The sequence below is a fragment of the Toxotes jaculatrix genome, chromosome 4 (genome assembly GCF_017976425.1).
Source record: "Toxotes jaculatrix isolate fToxJac2 chromosome 4, fToxJac2.pri, whole genome shotgun sequence".
Taxonomy (NCBI): domain Eukaryota; kingdom Metazoa; phylum Chordata; class Actinopteri; family Toxotidae; genus Toxotes; species Toxotes jaculatrix.
In genome coordinates, this window is record NC_054397.1 from 3,396,279 (window position 1) to 3,414,318 (window position 18,040).

The following is an 18,040-nucleotide window of genomic DNA, read 5'->3' on the forward strand; positions in this document are numbered from 1 at the left end:
GGGTCACTGTCTTCGCTGCGAGGCGAGGCAATATGAAACATATGACAGAGTCAAACATACAGACCACGGATCACTGGGCTTTACAGCCTAACCCATCTATTTCTGTTGAAGCCATCCAAGCCCTTAACTGCTCGGTCAGGTGTTTCACACTCACCCCTTTCATCACTCGTGTCTCATATCTTCACCTCACCAGGAAATTAAAATACACGTCAGTCTGTTGGAAAATAATAACCCGCTGATGATAATAATGTGACACCTTATTGATCCTTTTTTTTTCTTGCCCCCTCTTTCATGAAGAGGTCGGAGGTCGGAGGTCAGCAACAGAGCAGCACCTCACCGGCTGCTATAGGCGAATGGAGCGGTGCCTTGCTGGAGGATACTTCAGCAGGGTGGAAAGATGGCTGCCCAAGGGACTTGAACTTAGTTTGTATATCTTTTTCAGCATTAGCTAAACCTGCTGCCCAATGAAATGGAGTCAGATCTTTCTTTTCGTCCACCATGGTCTAACTTACCTGAAAAACAATCAATAAAATAAACTAACCCTTTGTTTAACATTCAAGACTTTCAAGACCTTACCCAGATTTATCCCTGACAGCATGGAGGGAGCTTTGAAACAACATAGATCCTTATTTGGGGAAATAAAATGCTAATGTTTCATTCTACACATCTTCTATTTTCCAAAATGTCCTCAGGAAGTTTTTGTAGAGAATATTGTTAGACACTTAGGTGTTTGGGTAAAGTTTTAAACCGTTGTTTATTTCCACTTCCACCTATTTCTTTGAAAGAACTGCTCATTTTGAATACAGCATAAAGTCATAATTGAACAGCCAGGTGAATTAATAAAATATGAATTTTTATAATTAAACATTTTTAGAGACTTTATCTTTTGTGTATTGGGAATAGTTTTTCTAAAATTCTGGTTAGCATTTGTTTGTTTTTGTTTTAATCTGTTTTGAACGGGGAGATTCTCCTTTTTGTGGTTTCCCTTGTTTCACACATTTCTTTTAATCAATATTAAAAGAAATGTTAGTTATTATTTATTCTTACTTTTACACTGTAACTAAAACACAAATGGAAAACTTTTCGTTTTATCTTTATTTTTAATTTCGTCATTTTAATAGATTTTATTTCGCTGTTTTGCCTTGAACATACTGGAAAAGAAGTTGGTGGTGCACGTGGCATTATTTCAGCCACATTTTGCTCTTGTGTTGAGCAAAATGAAATGAAACTGGGATTCAGCGTCAGATGAACTTACTTGTTGAAAAGGACATTTTTTGCAGTGCGCTTGTTTTTGCGTAAAGTGCTGCTGCTGCGCACGGAACATCTCTCTCTCTCTCCCTCGCTCTCTCTCTCTCTCTCTTCCTCGCTCTCTGGTTGTGTCGATTTTTTTTCGTCCTCTGCTTCTAACCATCATCCACCCCCTCCTCCTCCTCTGCTCTCTCCACTTCTATCTCAGCTCTGCGAAGAAGAAAAACGAGGAAACCAAGGATTGATGTGTTGCTCGACTTGAAATTTTACATTTTTTTTGCGCACATAATCCCCCCACGTTTGACAGCCTTGCCAAAGAAACCATTGCTTTTGATGATTTCTGATCATTTTCATGTGATGACAGTAAACGGCTGTGTGTGTGTGCGCTCGTTGTGCTCCGGTTGGCCGTGATATAACCGTCTAGGATCGTTTGGATGCTGGGGGAAGAGGCTCTGTCGCTCCGGGAAGCTTCGTCCATCCCTCCGTGTCCTCCTCATTCCTGCGACCGGCTGCATGACCGGTGATGCTCGGCCTCTCCGCCTGGATGCGCCCCTCTCTCCGCGGTGTGCCGTCGGTACCGCTGCCTGTATCCCACTATAGCAGATTTCCTCTGTCGCCGGAGAAAGGTCTAGGGACCACATATGGAAACTGGGGATCAGAATTTTAGGAAAAAGGAAAACTAAGCAGGCTGTCGTTTGATTTTCATAACTTAATATTTTTCCTCCTCTCTTTGGCTTGATTTTTTTTTCTTTTTTTATTTGGAGAGGGGGTTGATCGTCCCTGGTTGGTTTATTTTCCTTCATCTCTTAAGGAATGGCTGGTTTTCATGGCAGTCATGGTACCGGCTGATTATTTGGCATTATTTATCATTCTGTCCTTGATTTCGGGGGAGTGCTTGATTCTGTTGGTTTGAACCTGTTCTTTCTTTTCTTTCAGCACATCCAGTCCTTATTTTTTTCCCCCCCACATATTCTGGGCCCTGCCTGTCTGTCTTGCCTGTCTCCCGTCACCCTCTTCCCACAGAATACATGTGATAGCCTGATTCTTCAGAAATGCCTGAGATGAGCCTCCATAATTCACTGAGCCACTGGGTTTCATCAAGGTAGTCAGATCTCATCCTGAGCTGTGTCATCATCTGTTGGAGGTCTCTGCTTCTGCCTTTTTTTTGGGGCCATTTTAAAGAAATCAGGCCGCCAACTGTGTTAGTCTTAACCACTCTCTCCGCCCCCACACCCCCATGTTTCTTCATCCCTTTTCAGTATGAATTAATTCACACTGCATGCATGCGTGTGCTAGTCCATGTACAGGTGTGTGCGGGTGAAAGTTTGGCTCTGTGAGCAAGTGTGTGTGTGTGTGTGTCTGTCTGTGTGTGTGTGTGTGTGTGTGAGCAGGGGAATGACAGTGTAGGCTGTATGTGACGGCCTGTGTGGGAAAAAATCAAGCGCTACATGCACATCATTCCATACATCACCGTCGAAGCTGTGAGGATTGTAATTCATGTAACTGCTTTAGTCAGCTCGGAAAAGCCAAATTCAAGTCTGAGCCGACCACGGAGAAAAGGAGCGAAGTCCTCCATCTTCTCATTATCTCGGCCTTTTTCAGAGTTTGACGTTTAGAGGCCTTCCAACTCAACAAAGTAGGCCTCGATCCCAGACCAGGTCTCCTGAGGGATCAGCTAGAAGCCTGTGTTTTTAGGTCAACATTTTTTCCAGAGCAGGGCAACTTACTGCCACTTGAGGACTAGAATTTAGAAACCTTTGTAGCTGAGGGTTCTGTCATCCTTGCCAAAGTCTGTTTGACCCATCTGTCGGGCCAAACAGCCTCCCATCCACCCTCAAACCTTCATCCTCAATCTTAATTTTCACCTGTTTTCTGCCCCCCCCACCAAAAACCAACCATACGATTTCCCCCGAGCTCCCCTAATTCCCCTGCCCCCCCAGCGGCCCCCCGCTACCGTCGTCCACCCGACGCTGCCCACCCCCCGTTTTCCGAGCTGGCGTGGCGACGCAAACTCACAAATATTTACTTCCTATACATCAAGAGGAAAGGGGGCCCCCCTTTCGTGGAATGCGGCAACATGGGCGTGTTTGACCGCGGAGTTCAGATGCTGCTGACCACGGTGGGGGCCTTCGCCGCCTTCAGCCTCATGACCATCGCCGTGGGGACAGACTACTGGCTGTACTCGCGCGGCGTCTGCAAGATCAAGAGCACCAATGAGAACGAGACCAGCAAGAAGAACGAGGAGGTGATGACGCACTCGGGCCTCTGGAGGACCTGCTGCCTGGAAGGTGAGCCGGAGATGTACCCAAGAAGCCATACACACACACACACACACACACACACAGATACACCAACAGTTCCCCGCTCAGGCGCACAGGCGCATCGATTCCTACGTGCCCACACACACATACACACAGTCCTGTATCTGCACTCACATGCCTACACATATGCTCGCATGCCCACACTATTCTGTATGTACTCTGCATCCATTTCCGCACATGTAAATGCTCACTCTCTCAAACCTGCACACGCACATCTGATCTATCTATCTATCTATCTATCTGTCTATCTATCTATCTATCTATCTATCTATCTATCCAAGTATTTCGGGACAAAGTGTGTCTTTAATCCCAAAATGGTACCCTTCATTTACAAATGATAGCGTCCTTCATTTAGTAAAGTATATCAAGGCTGAACTTCATGTTGAAATGTTGAGCAGTGAATACGGCCTTCCTCCCGAGAGGGGATCTGAATGAAGCTTCAACCAAATGATCCTTTTGGTTGCTTTCTGGTCCAGGGTTTCGGTTGTCATTTTGGTCTGTCATGGCTGGTGTGCAGACTGTGTTTTTTTTTTTTTTTAAATTGTCCCAGCAGAGTGCGGCTCAGCTCACATAGTAAACAATTTTGACTGAAAAAGTTAAAACTGTGTTTGAAATACTGACGATAAAGGGACGAGAAACTGATACGTGGGTCTGTACGGGAGCTGAGATGGAGAGAGGTCGGTTTTAAATGTGGCGTTAACGTGACTTTGCCCTACATAAGATGTCTTTCAAAACAAAATGTATGAGAAGAAGAAAAGTGCTGGACGCATGCAAGAGAGACAAGCGAGAGCGTATGTGAGAGAACAAGCAAAATCAAAACATCATGTAGTGTGTGATGCAGTGTTATATTCTGTAGAAGAAAAACTGTGAAATGTCTCTTCAAGTGTGAAAACAATTTTAAAACTTTCTTAGGATTTTAAAACTCTTCTGACCTGAGCCCGTCCCAGTCTTAATCCCCACAATAGTCAATAAACATTTAATTGTGACCCTTAAATCCAACCTAGTTTTTTGTTTATTTATTTATTATTCTGACCTTAAGTTCTAAGCCTAAATAAACCTTTAAAAGAAGAGAGGACAAAGCTGTCCTCAAGTCTAAAGCTTCACAAGGACACACACACACATACTTACCCCACGCCTGTGTGATCCATCTTCATCCTGAATCACACGAGAGCCTGCCCCAGATTCACCTGATTCACAGGACAGATCCATGTGCTGATGACATGGATTCAGTGCATTTGCAGGATTTCTCCATTGATTCATCAGGTCTTCATCACTGATCGTCACACTGTCATAACAGGACGATGAGCTGGCTTTGCTGTATTTTGAAACTTTGCATCCAGTTCATCCAGTTTCCAACTCTGTGTTAACAGTTTGATGTATTTTAAAGGGGCACCTGAGGGTTAATGTTGTGTCCATGTTATACAGAAGCTTCTAATTTCCACTGGGGGACTCTAAACTCTGCAAATTCCCTGAAAAAACCATCTAAGGAACAATTACGTCGAGGAATGACGCGCGTTTAGCTGAGTCAACACTCTTCCCATAGTTTTCACGTACTGCAGGTCATAATAAGCGTGTGTTACTCATGGTCTGTGTCTGTGTGCACCCATGCGTATCCAGTTATGGTGTGGATGCTCTGACGTAAATTGCTGTTACTGTGACTTCACATTGGTTGGACCACACGGGCCGATCCTGTCACACACACCTGCTTATTCATCCCCACAACGCCTCAGCGTAACGTTAAAATCTATCATAAGACAAACGGTAATGAGCCACTCACCTCAGTTAATCAGTGATCCTGAAGCTACAGCAGCATGTATATCAAAAGTCACTCTTCATGTAATTATCTTCATCTATTCTGCATCAGCACTGCAGTGTAACGCAACAGTAAGCTTTACAACATGCTAACTAGGTTTCTGAACCTGTCATTGCAGAGAATGAGCGAAGCTGGAGTTCAAGTAAAGCGCGTGTTGTTTAAATTCTGTATCTTTATCGGTGACTGGTGTCAAATTAACATCAGTTCACTCATCTGAAAATTCATTCAAAACACTGCTGATCATGAAGCCTTGGAGGTTGCTCCAGCAGCAGTCTTGTCTCCTGTCTTCCTCGTCTGTCCTGCCGGTTGACCTCATGACATTAAACTCTGATCTCATTCCACAAGCTCAATCATCTCTGAAGGGTTGCACACATTCACCTGATCTCCAGCTTTACACAGTTGCTATTTTACGCTCCAGTTTCACGTTGTACCTGACGCAGGATTTAGCTTCGTGTTTTGTTTCCTTGTGTTCGGTTCATAGTAGGTTAAACTATTCCTGGATCTGAGTTGTTTCAGGTCCTGATGGGTGATATTCTGCTGCTAACAGGGCAGATGTCACAGCACACCATGTGCAGGCGAAGCTGAAACACTGCAGCAGACAGACAGCTGTAAATCTCAGAAACCATTCACTGCCTCAGAAGAAAATACATTTTCTCAGATTTCAGATGAACTAAATTTGGCTCTCTTTGCTTTGTTTTGCTTCTTCTCTATTTCTTGCAAACTCTGCACGACTTCCTCGAAAAACATTTTCTCATTCTTAGTTAAACAGATTTACCCGAGCGCATGCCTTTTCTGTGACCAAATTAATTTTCCTGTCTAGTGACATTGCTCACAGTTGATCTGTTTAGGTTATAAATCACACAACATGACATGTTATGTAGATTACTGTTCCAGGAGTGTTTCTGACCGGGACTAGAAGAGGAGAAGTCATTATTGCCTGGTTACATTTGTTTCCATCAGTTTTACAATTGATTTTTACATTTTTGTTGATGCTTTCCAAGCTTTGTCATGGTATTGCCCCCGGCTACCTCTCAAACCTATTGACCCTTTATGGGGTGAAAAGGTCAGGTCTTATAGGGCTATAGGGCTGTCTTAGACATTACTTTGTCTTAGACGGAGTCTAAGTTAAAGGGGGAAAAAAAGGTGTCCAGGGATGTTGGTGGTAACTGCAAGAAGCAGTTTTGTAGCCCTGGATGGGAAACACTCATCTACATGTTCAAACATCTGCTGCCATAATCATAATATGATATGAATATGTATAAGGTGGAGATCACCTCTGTGAGGCAGCCAACACAAAATCAGACCTGAAACTAACACAGGTGAGGAGAGGTTGCAAGCATCGCTCTAACCGATCGGTTACAAGGCTACTGGCATAGGCGCTGAAATGCTAAAGCTAGCTGATGCATAAAAGAGATGAAAAGGAGACAACTGTTCGTGATCCTGCTCCGTTATCAGGTTTCTTACGTCACCCAGAGTGAAACAGAACTGAAGATCAGGATTTTATATGAGAAAGAAAAAAAAAACAGAAAATGTCAACTTTTTGTTGAGCTCATGAAAAGTCAGCAGGGTTATGCTCTTGTTGTGGACTTGCTCGTTCTTCCCACTCAGCATCATGGACGCTCTTGTTTCTCGGTGTTTAGCTGTTTGTTTGTTTGTTAATTAGCTGAATAGAAATCAGTTTCAAACTTGTTTCACATCACTGCTTTTTCAGGCTCTGTTGAAAATTGGCTAATTTGGTGCAGGTGTGATGAAAGTTGCTATCCCTGCGATCAACCGTGTGACCACATTATCTTATTAGAATAAAGACAAGGTCATGCAAACAAATTCAGTGTTGTAAGTTTACAGTGACGTAGACACGGGTTGGTCGTGAGTTTAAGGACAAGATGTGTTTATTTTCTAAGACAGAAAACATTCAGTCTTGGCAGAGGTTGCAGAATTGTGTCAAATCACCAACACATTTGTCGATGTGAATGCAGCCACGCCAACTCACTCCATGTGATATGCTTATTTTCCTCGCTAAGTGGCTTTACTTTTCACACTCTAAGCTCGCTCGGTGTCCTTGGCACCGGAGATTCGAAATGGTTAAGAGCAGAGAGGAATCTGAGAGAGATCCAGCTCGCTCCGTGTGCTTCGCCTTCAGAGCTACAGTTGCTTTATAGCTGCGTGGTGCAGAGAGGAGAAAGAGGAAGAGAGAAATTGGGAGGTGTTGAGAAAGAGAAAAAGAGGGAGAAAAAAAAAGAACAAGAGAGAGAAAGAGCAGGCAGCCCTGGTTTGCTGTCACACCCCCTCAGGCATCCTGTGCTATCTTTAACACACAGGCCTACGTTCTATCTAACCTATCTTGCCCCGGCTTTTAACATAATACGTCACAGTGTATGCTTTTATTTTAATGCTTGGGACATGATGTACATTATTTTCAGATAACCGTGAGTGACTGATTTTTTTGCTGTTTCGTCATTACAGTGACACGTTAGCGTCACAGAACAGGAAAGATCATACGTGATATTTGCATGTTGGGGGCCTTGAGCTGTATACGACAGATCTGATTATGTTTCTGCTTTCATGCTTAGGCCTGTATACAAATGTACGGACGTTTGAGCGTGTGTGTGTGTGTTTCAGAATCGGAGTGCATTACGGCGATGACATTAATTATGCTAATAGCCATCAGCTCCGTTAGCTCTGCGGTGCTGATCGTCAACAGAGCCTCTCCACGCTGCCTCTTTATCTAAAGCTCCAGCTAGTGATACTCCAGGATAGGGAGTAACTAATTACACAGAATCAGATTACAAATATAATCCGCTTACACAAAGAAAAAAAAAAAAAAAACACAGACCACCTCTTTATCTAAAGCTGCAGTTAGCGGTTTAGTGGATGGGGAGCACAAATGACGTGTAATCTGATTCCTGAAGTAATCTGGTTAGAAAAAAAATCATATGATCATTCATATCAAGCACCAGTCAGACATACAGGAGGTAGGGATGGGGAGCAGAGAGTCACATGTAATCTGATGGCAAAAAAACACACACTGCTGCTTTATCTGAGGCTTCATTACTTTATGTGACGGGTTGGGAAGTAATGATTACAAACAGATTTATCCACAAGTCTTCTGATTATGTGCGATCTGGGATCTGTAGGCTGCCAGACACAAATACATCAGCTGTATTCAAAGAAACACTAAGAGGTAAGACTAGCAACCTTGATCTTTCTGTTCTAAATCTGGTTTTGGTATTGTGGCGACACCAGAAGCAGACTGGAGAACATCCCTTAGAACCAAACATGTGATGTTAAAAATGTTGCAGAGGGTTTTGGGGGAAAACTGCAGACACTTCTGGCGATACCTCGTGTGTTGTATCTGGTGTCTGTCACCTCGAGTGGACTTTCTGCTGCAGGGATTTGCTCTTTTTACATACTTATTTTTAATTTTAGACGTTTACTTACGCTCCAGTGTAACTTACAATAAAAGAGAAAATTCATTATTTCATACCTCCGACATCACAAGTAACCAGTTTTAAGGAGAGCAAAGACTAAAGCCATGGTCCCTAAATAAAAATGCTCAGAGATGTATGAGGCATGGCGGAGGAGTGCTGGGCAAGGAAGTAAGAGCCATTGTTCTGCCTCTGCACTGAAGCTGGCAAACAGTCAGCATCCAGCAGCGCTCTGTGGGTGTGCTGTTGTTGATACTGTAATAGAAGTGAGTGACAGGTCACGGCAGCTGTCAAACATCAGCCATCAATGTGCAGCAACCGCCCAACTCCTGGAGACTCCTCTTAACAAAGCAAAGGGGGAAAAAAAAAACTATTTTCAATTATTTTTAGCTTCATAACTGATTTAAATAGAAATACCAGTTTAGTTTTTCACTGTCATGTGAAGTCTAATACCACCAAAGCTTTTGCAGTAACAGCCAGAGGCTATAACTGATTGTTATCCTACACATATACATTACCTGTTGAAAATCATAGGCCCATAGACTTAGCTATATCAAACTGATTGATATTACCTGATATTTTACACAGTAATATGTGAAATGCTGAAAAAGTTCCTATTAAACACTAAGACTAAAATTCATGTTATTGTCTTCTTATGTTCTTTTTGATTTTCTCATGTTTGTTTTTGGTCTTGCTCATTGCTTGGTTCTAGAGGTGGTAATGTTGGTCGGTGAGTTGGAGTTTCTGATTTTTTGATCGTATTAACAGAAGCAAAATGTTAAAAGTTTTTGGTTTGCTTTTCCTTCTCCTCTGTTTCCATTACTGCGGTCAGATATGTATAGTCTATCTGAAGAATGAACACTGATGTGCAGGATGTGTCTCGGAGATAAATATTAGAAAGTAGTGAAGAACTCACAGAATGAACACGCTTCGTGCTCATTCTGAACTTTTTAAAATCAAATTCAGTGGGTTTGAGTAAAGTTAGAGAAATTTAGCTGAACATGTGAGTGTGTGTTTTTAAAAAAAAGGCTTTTTTGAAACACTTTTCACATCTCTCCTTCTCTCATTATTATACACATGCACAATTAAACTATCTAAATGTGTATATTTATGCTCATATAATGACATGCAGTTCTATAAAAATGCACACACACGTCTCAGTCACCCTGAAATCCATGCAGCCATCAACCCCCCCCAGTCCCCACACTCCTCCATCCAGCAGCTATCGAGTCTGCTCCAGTTGGATTCACTCAGTGCGCCTGTCATTCTGGACGGATGGCCCCGTGTCGGTGGTCCAGCTGTGGAGGCTGGCTCCAGAGATCCAGCCTGTCGCGGACTTCCATGATGGATCTTGCCCCAGGACAGTCTCTCGTTCCTAGGCACAGACCGGAGCTGCCCTGGGGGCCCCAGCCTTGACAGGTGGAGCTCAGCAGGCTTTAAATGCTGCTATTAATCTCCATCACGGCGGGTTTGAGAGCGAGCGAGGTGTGTGTGACAGGAGATATGTTTCTGGGAATGAGGTGTGAGTGTCTGAGAGTGTGTGCTCTGTATGTGTATGTGTTTGTACCAGCATTCAATTTTAGCTTTCATCACTCTCAAAATCATTTTGTTACTGAAGACATCTGAACCCTTTGAACCTCTGAAAACCTCACCAGCTTTAACAGCTTTCATCTAAGCAGCAGTGACCTGGATTGACAAAACACAAGGTCCTCTATGGTTAGAAAAAATGACCTTTGGGCTCAGGAATTCTTAGTTCAAAATAAGATTTTTAAAAAAGCAGCGTTAAAATCCCATGCAAATTCTCAACTGTCAATTTGAGAATAATGCACGTTTTCCTGAGCCATGACACGTACGTGATTTGGGGACATGAGATTTCTTCCTGCCAGCTGTGATAGAAGCACAGCATTTATCATCTGTGAAGTGTGAAGATGATGCTGTTTAAGTGTTATTCCAGCCTTTGAAGAGAGAGAGACAGAGAGAGAGAGAGAGAGAGAGAGAGAGAGAGAGAGAGAGAGACAGATGTATCACCTAAATAGTTAATGGAAACAAGGTAGTGTTGCTGCTTTAACTGGTACATGCAGAAAATATGCACTGTATACAGTTTTATGTGTTATGATGTGTTTTGCCAGTGTATGTGTTCGTACGCTTGTATTTTGTCCCATAGCGATAAAAACCTGTTTAGACAATCGCTCTGAGGACTCACCTCCTAATTAGTGGAAAAAAATTCTGTACCATCAAGGTGAACTGTGTATTTTACATTTGAGCCTTGGTTTTGTGTTTTGCTTCAGCTCAAAGTTAAAGAAAAATTTTTTTTTTCAAAGTCAGGCAAGTTTGGAATGATTCATTAAAATGTAAGTTTATTACATGTGTAGTAAGTTTATTGAAGCTTGTTGGCTTGAGCTGCTTTACTGAATTTATGTTGCTTTGCTGTCTTTGTGCTTCCCAGATCTATTCAGTGAAGGTGCTGAATACAAAGTTAGCCAGAATTATGAGGAGAAGACGCAAGCTGAAAAATATTGGAATTATCCTTTAAGAGTAGAGTTACAGTGTGCTTAAGTTACACTTCAGTTTATACTGTACAAGATGCACTTGCACTGTGCAGGTATAGGATGTGCACGTGTACTCGGGAGCCTCGTCCCATTTCTGGACCTATTTAGGCTTAGACTTGATTTCTGGTTAAGGTCAGAACTACTGTACATTAAGTTTAAAAACAGGTAAAGCTCATCTAGTCTTGTGCAGGTTAGGGAAATAATGGAATGAAATGAATGAAAGTCATCATACTGTTTATGCATGTACATGTGTGAGGATTATCTGGCACCATGTATGTGGCCAGCACGCGCACACTAGTGCATGCTTGTGATTGCTTGCATACATTCAGTGTGTATGGGTGGTATATATTGGTATGCATCACTATATGCCATGAAAGATAAGGATTATAGTGTCAAGTTAATGACTGTGGCCTGAGCTGGCTGAGTATCATGACACTGCTAAAGTGGGTGTGAATGTTTAATGTTAACCTCGGGTTTGAACAAAAACTCCTTCCATGTAAACTATTACATTTTTTTAGTAATTCCACCCTGACGATCAAATCGAAGAAAAAAGAAATACATCTCATTAATGAAAAGCTTTTAACAGCTAATAAAACTCGGCCTTGTTGAAATGACACTAAGAACGATTTGCAACACAAAGGATTAATTCTCATCTCAGATATATTCAGAAATTGATTTGGATGGATGGTTTAGAAGATTTTTTTTTCTCCATAACGTTTCTATGAAACATCATGAAACATCATATTTTTCCTGTTTTTAAATTGGTGGCAAAGACCAGCAGCACAGTGACAACCCAACAAGTGGTGCCGTTGTCAAACCACATGATGTTATTGACAAACATAAGTTGGAATGCCAGTCACTGTCATGTAGTAGGACTGTCCCATAAATTTCTTATCATGCATAGCTGTAGTTAGGTCTTTTCTACTCTTTTTTTCAAAGTGAATACATTACTGACCTTCACATCAAACAATTACAGTGTGCTATTTCTGTTATATGCTTGGTTCTTTTTGTAGTTTTTGTGTTTAATTTTTTTATATGTACATGTTGTATTATCTTTTGAAGTACTGGCGTGGATATGGCAATGATTTTAGGCCCAACTGTGATGTATAAAAATGATGGAGCTGTATCAGGGAAAATACTACCACATCATTTAGTGTAGTGAACATCAATTTAATTATTGAACATGTGATCTTACATTTTTAGTAGGTATGTTTTTACAGTATATATACATCATTTTTATTATGTTCTATCACTTAGTGGTGGTTAAGTCCCTGATGACCTTCTCCTCATTAACTAATTAATGCAGTTGTTCCCCGTTCTATTTGCAGCAGCTTTCCTTTCATGGCAGTGCCTGGTATCTACGGCCACATGACGCTGCGTAACTATGGCGATTCAGCGCTCTGTTGGCAGCACAAGGCCGCCTGTCAGGCATCATGGCCTCTCAATCAAAGAGACTGTTTACGAGCACTCACACACACCACCTGGGACTGACACGCACTCCGCTCCGCACCACAGGAGGGACATCAATCTCGCACACACACAGACACACACAGACACACACACACACACACACAGCACATTCGCATGCAGGAACGTGCACACACATAGATACCGGTGTAGTAGAGATACAAGGACATACTGAGTTAGCACATCAGGCGTTTACATGTTTAATAGAAAGAGATGTGACAACTTGCATCTAAGCTCAGCAACATGTATGTATGTATGTATGATTGTTTATCTCTGTACTGTGTGTGTAATGATCCAGCTCTAGGTCCAGGTTAAAAATTTATTGTAAAATTTAAGTATGTTGTTTTACTAAAACAAAAGAAATCTGAGGATTGTGCTTTCTAGTCAACACCCTCACTGTTAACAAGAAAGGACTAAACTAAATGTCGGAGCCAGTTTTTGGATCCATAAACACATTTAAGAAAATCCTACTTTGATTCAAACTGGGTTCATAGACTTTGTCTGCTGCATTTTCTGTAAATCAAAACTCTTTCAAACGGCAGAAGTTGTTAAGTAGTCGGCCTTTAAACAGGGCTAGAGCTACTAATAAGGATGCTGAGGTCATGTCCTTTGTAATTTTAGCAACCTGTGAGTAGTTTACATTCTCACACTAATGGAATGTACATATGGTGGACATTTATTTAGTCTCAGTATATTTACATTTGAAACCTCACATGCCAACTTAAGAACTTATTTGTTGTTGTTGTTGTTGATAATCCCACAGATTATATGATTTTATTGTGTAAATCTTCATGTGTAACACGTTGGGTGTGTGCGGGGTATCCAAAGCCCCCGATGTTAATCTTAAAATTGCTTTTGGAAGCTGCGGCGATGTGTCCAGTCGTGTGTTTTGTTCTGCTGCAGATGCTGAAGTGTTTCACTAACAGGGTTATGCAACAGGACAGAGCTGTTAGCAGTCTGTGGTGTGACAGGAGGCAAGTGTGCCAGAGTGGTGTAATATGTACAGTGGTAGGCACTGACTGCAGACTATGACTACAGCGTCAACAGGTAATGGAAATCTTGATACCTAATTGGATGGACACACCCCTTGCTGGTCTTTGTTTTAAATATTTAGGAAAAGGAAAACTACAGCCCTGTTCAGACCTGGCATTAACATGTCAGAAACGAATCCCTTTCTTATTCATTTATTTATGTTCTCTTCAGATTTATTTAAACCAAGGACCACAATTAAACAGTATAGTTACAGTGCAGTAATGATTCCTAATAAATAATATGCTATGTGCTGTGTTTTACAGTGGAGTCTGGTGTTTTTACAGTAGTAACAGTATGTCACGTTCTTTGTTTTACAGTATAGTAGGTTGAGTGTGGTGTAGCAGAGAGCAGTTGGCACCTCCACACAGTCTGTTTAACGCCTGGTGGGAGAGGTGCTGACAGGTCAACGGCTCCCTAATCCTACAGACATCAGGAGCCAAAGGGAATGACCAGGGAGCTCAGTGTGTGAGTGAGTGTGTGTATATGTGTGTATGTGTGCGTATGAGCATCATATATATACAGTATATTTCCTTTTACACAGGCAGACACTCTTGTAATTCCAGGGTACTTTTGTTAAATACCTGTGCTGTGCAGTCATCTTTAGATGAACAAGACCAGGTCAGAACCTGGTTTATGGCTGGACCATATATGGTCAATGTCAGACTGGGGACATAGGTCAAATAATAGTAATAATAATGATAATAATAATACATCATATTTGTAGAGCACAGAGGCGTTCCAGCTGTCTTCGTTTCATTTTGAGGTTATGTTGTTCCAGGGTGTACCATGGGGCGGAGCGGGAGAAAGAAACAGTTTCTGTCTTACGGGGGGCGACTTGGTTGAGGCAAGTGGAGAGAGTCCGGTTGTAGAGGTCAACAAGTTAAGAGGGAGCTGGATTTGCAGGGAGGGTGGAGGCTGTGATGATGCCAGGTATGGAAGATGAGAAGGAGGTAGGGCAGAGAGATTTACGGTTGCGCGAGGTAATTGCGCGCGTGTGTTTGGAGTGGGGGATAGCGAGGTGGTCAGAAATCGCAAGGTCGGTTAGTGAGACAAAGTAATTCCAGTTTATTGTCCCTGGTGAATTCGTTTAAAATGAGACTTTTATTGTTGAGAAACCTGGCGTTGAATAACGCTGCCTTGCGAGGCTTTTGCTTTGAAATCGTTGAGGCGGAAGTTGGCACTGGCAGGATGTTGATTGGAGTCAGGTGACCGGTGCTTGGATGACGTAGTCGGATGTTGTGGTGGCCTAACGCGGAAGAGCGGGAACTACGGTCCTTCCGAAGTGAAGGAATGTTGTTTTCAGCTGTTAAGTTGTTGGCAAACTTTGCGACGGAAGCCTCTGCGGATGTAGGGACGACGCCGAAGAAGGCCGAACTGTCGCAGCGTTGTAGTGATGTCCACAGAGGGAGGTGTACGGTGGTTGAGTCGGAGAAGCTGCGAGGACGTGTACCGAAGAGCCGTGGTCGTGTGGGGATTAGCGGTGGATGGGAATGGCCGTAGAGAGGCCAGCAGTAGGGCTGCGAACAGCCACCGCATAGCAGCTGACAAGCTGGACGTGTGCCCCGGAGACGTTCAGGCCGGCGACCGCAGATGATGAGATGCCAGGACGGGCGACAGTCAACTCGGTGTGTGGTCACAACAGGGAAAAAAAACATGCCGTGACAAGCGATGACCAGGCAAGGGTGCAGTCCAGAACTGAAGCAGCACCAGAAACCACCAGAACCAGGTAGGGAGACAGCAAAACAGCAGAGTAACAGATTTTGTCGGAGGGAGAAGCGGCAGCCAAAGGCGCCAGCGTCCTCTCCCAACTGTTAGCAATGCTACTTTAACTACTTTCAGTGGAAAGTAGCTGAAGTCTGCTCGGTGACATAATGTGCTAATTAGCATATCCATGATGTAGTATTTGCATTCTGCCTAGTGTCAGCTAGTTTCAGCTCTTTATCTAAAGCGGCTCTTATTTACATGTTTTTTTTTTTTTTTGTTGTCGGAAACAAAACAAGTACGAAATGCTAACTGAAACGTAGCCAGCATTTATAGAGCTGGCCCCGCTGTTGCGGTTCAGCCATGTTTGTGTAAAGGGTGTGTTTGCTAATCGCCGTATAGGAGGCATCAGAGCCAGTGACCCCGCCCACCATCGGTCACAACAGAGTGACAAGTCAACCGAGCTGCCCTCGGTGTGAACGCAGGGTAAAGCCGCTTCTGCTCCATTAAGGAGTTTGTGTTAGTGGTAACATATGGTCAAACTGATGGAGTAACAATGCTGTCATCTGTAAGCTACATGAGTCATGAACATAGTGTCTGTTGTGTGTGTGTCCATTCGTGTGTGTGTGTTCTCAGTCTCACTTGCCTGTATATATGATACATTAGCCCATAGATTAATTGATATGCATTAGAGGGGAGACACATTTGTGTGCGCACACGTTCCACACGTTAAGGCCACACACAATCAAACCTGCTTCTGTTTTCTTTGATTAAATCAATAACTCTTTGATATACACTCTCCCTTGTGTACGTGTGTGTGTGTGTGGGTGTGCGTGTTTGTGTGTGGCAGATCACCCTTCTTCCATCCTTCGTCAAAGAGGTCACAGTTCAGAGGTGAAAAGTCAAAGTTGTTGTCTTGTAAGGTCAAGTGATATATTATGTACACGGCCCCCACGCCCCCCACTTCACTCCCCTCTCCCCTCCTCACCCCTCTCTCCCTGGCTGGGGTTAGGGTCTAAATCGTTGATCAGCAACATCAGTAGATAAAAAGAGTATTACCCAATTATTTAAAATTTTAAATCTGCAGTTCAGTAGCTGAATAACTATGCATTGTCTGTACCACAGGTGTCAAAGATGGAGGTTTACTTTGAAACAAAAACACAGGAATCACTCTGACATAATAGAAACAGGAATTATCAGCTGGAGGAATTCCACTCTGAAACTGAATTTTTTTTTTCTGGTGTTTCTTATTCTCTGTCCCTGTGTTTATTGTTGTTTTTTAACCCTTTAACACTCTAATTCATCTTAATTTGCACTCTTGAGTTAACTCCTGAGTTAGTGTGCGAAAGCTTATCTTTTTTTTTGTGTAGCTTTATGTCGAACATAAAGGGCGGAAGAAAACTCTGGCGATCAAACCTGCTGTTAATTTCACGATAGTCTAACACATGTTAATTTTACAAAGTACATGATTTGAATTAGAAGCTATGAGCAGATGTGTGTGTGTGTGCGAGTGTGTTACCAGCCTGTGTGTTGTAACCACCGCACCAGTAGAAACTCCAGTCACTGTGTGTGCTGAAGATGAGACATATAGCTCTATAATCTGGCTTGTGGCTGTGTGAGAGGCATCCAGATGTCTTCACAGCACAAAGTGAAACCCGGCGAGGTGTCAGGTTATGATTCATCAGATTTTTATGGTCAGTGGAATGAGTTTACAGCTACACGCCAGATGTGGCTAACTCACGTTAACGGTAATGGTGCAACATTAAGCAGGCTATGATGAACTCCGGTGTCTGTGTTTTATGACCGGTGGTCTGCAGTAAATCCTCAGTGTGTTTATATACTGTACAGTGTGCATGTGTGTGTTTTGGACTGCGGATGTGTCTATGTGTTCAGTGATTCTGTGCATAGATGCATCAAATACATTTGTGTGTGTGTGTGCTCTTGTATATTTGTGGAGACACACACCTGTGTCACACCTTTAGGATGAAGACGTTTGGCAGGTCCTCACTTCTTCACAGAGCTGTTTGAAGGTTAAGACTCCTTTGATATATGCTCTTCAAAACTGTGTACTTGTATGTGTGTATGCTTGTGTTTTTGTTAAAAAGAACAACCAGGTTTTTGGACTATAATTTTAAAATTGAATATTTCATCGTGAACATTTAAAGGGAAAGTAAATCCCCTTGTGGCTTCATTGGGAGCTGCATTAAATTTGATAAACCACCTCAGGGGACGTCATTTGAGTCAGAGTCAGTTGGGGCTTGAGACTACAACTTTGAAAATATAAAAAAAATCTGGGGGTGTGTGGTTAGAAAGAAGAAACCCTACCGGATATCTGTTTCTCACTCCTGATCTCTGCTTGAGGCGAGTGGCTCAAGGCTACAACAGCAGCTACTAGCATAACACACCCGACTCGCTGACTGAACTATTGCCAGTTGAGTTGCACTGTGGTTAAAGCAGGCGCCAGGTTTTAACAAGGAAGGAGAA

General features: G+C 42.7%; 1 protein-coding gene across 2 annotated transcripts in view; it reads left to right on the forward strand.

Moving 5' to 3' along the window:
- The first annotated feature begins 3,325 nt into the window (after positions 1-3,325).
- The window catches only part of LOC121180598 (voltage-dependent calcium channel gamma-2 subunit-like), a 52,529-nt gene continuing 37,814 nt past the window's right edge, over positions 3,326-18,040 (forward strand). The window contains exon 1 of one of the 2 annotated variants that reach the window (XM_041036153.1): positions 3,326-3,536. In XM_041036153.1, coding sequence (XP_040892087.1) covers positions 3,326-3,536 — 211 coding nt within the window. Of the gene's footprint in view, positions 3,537-15,127; positions 15,582-18,040 lie in introns of those variants that run through there. The other variant, XM_041036155.1, reaches the window with a different exon arrangement.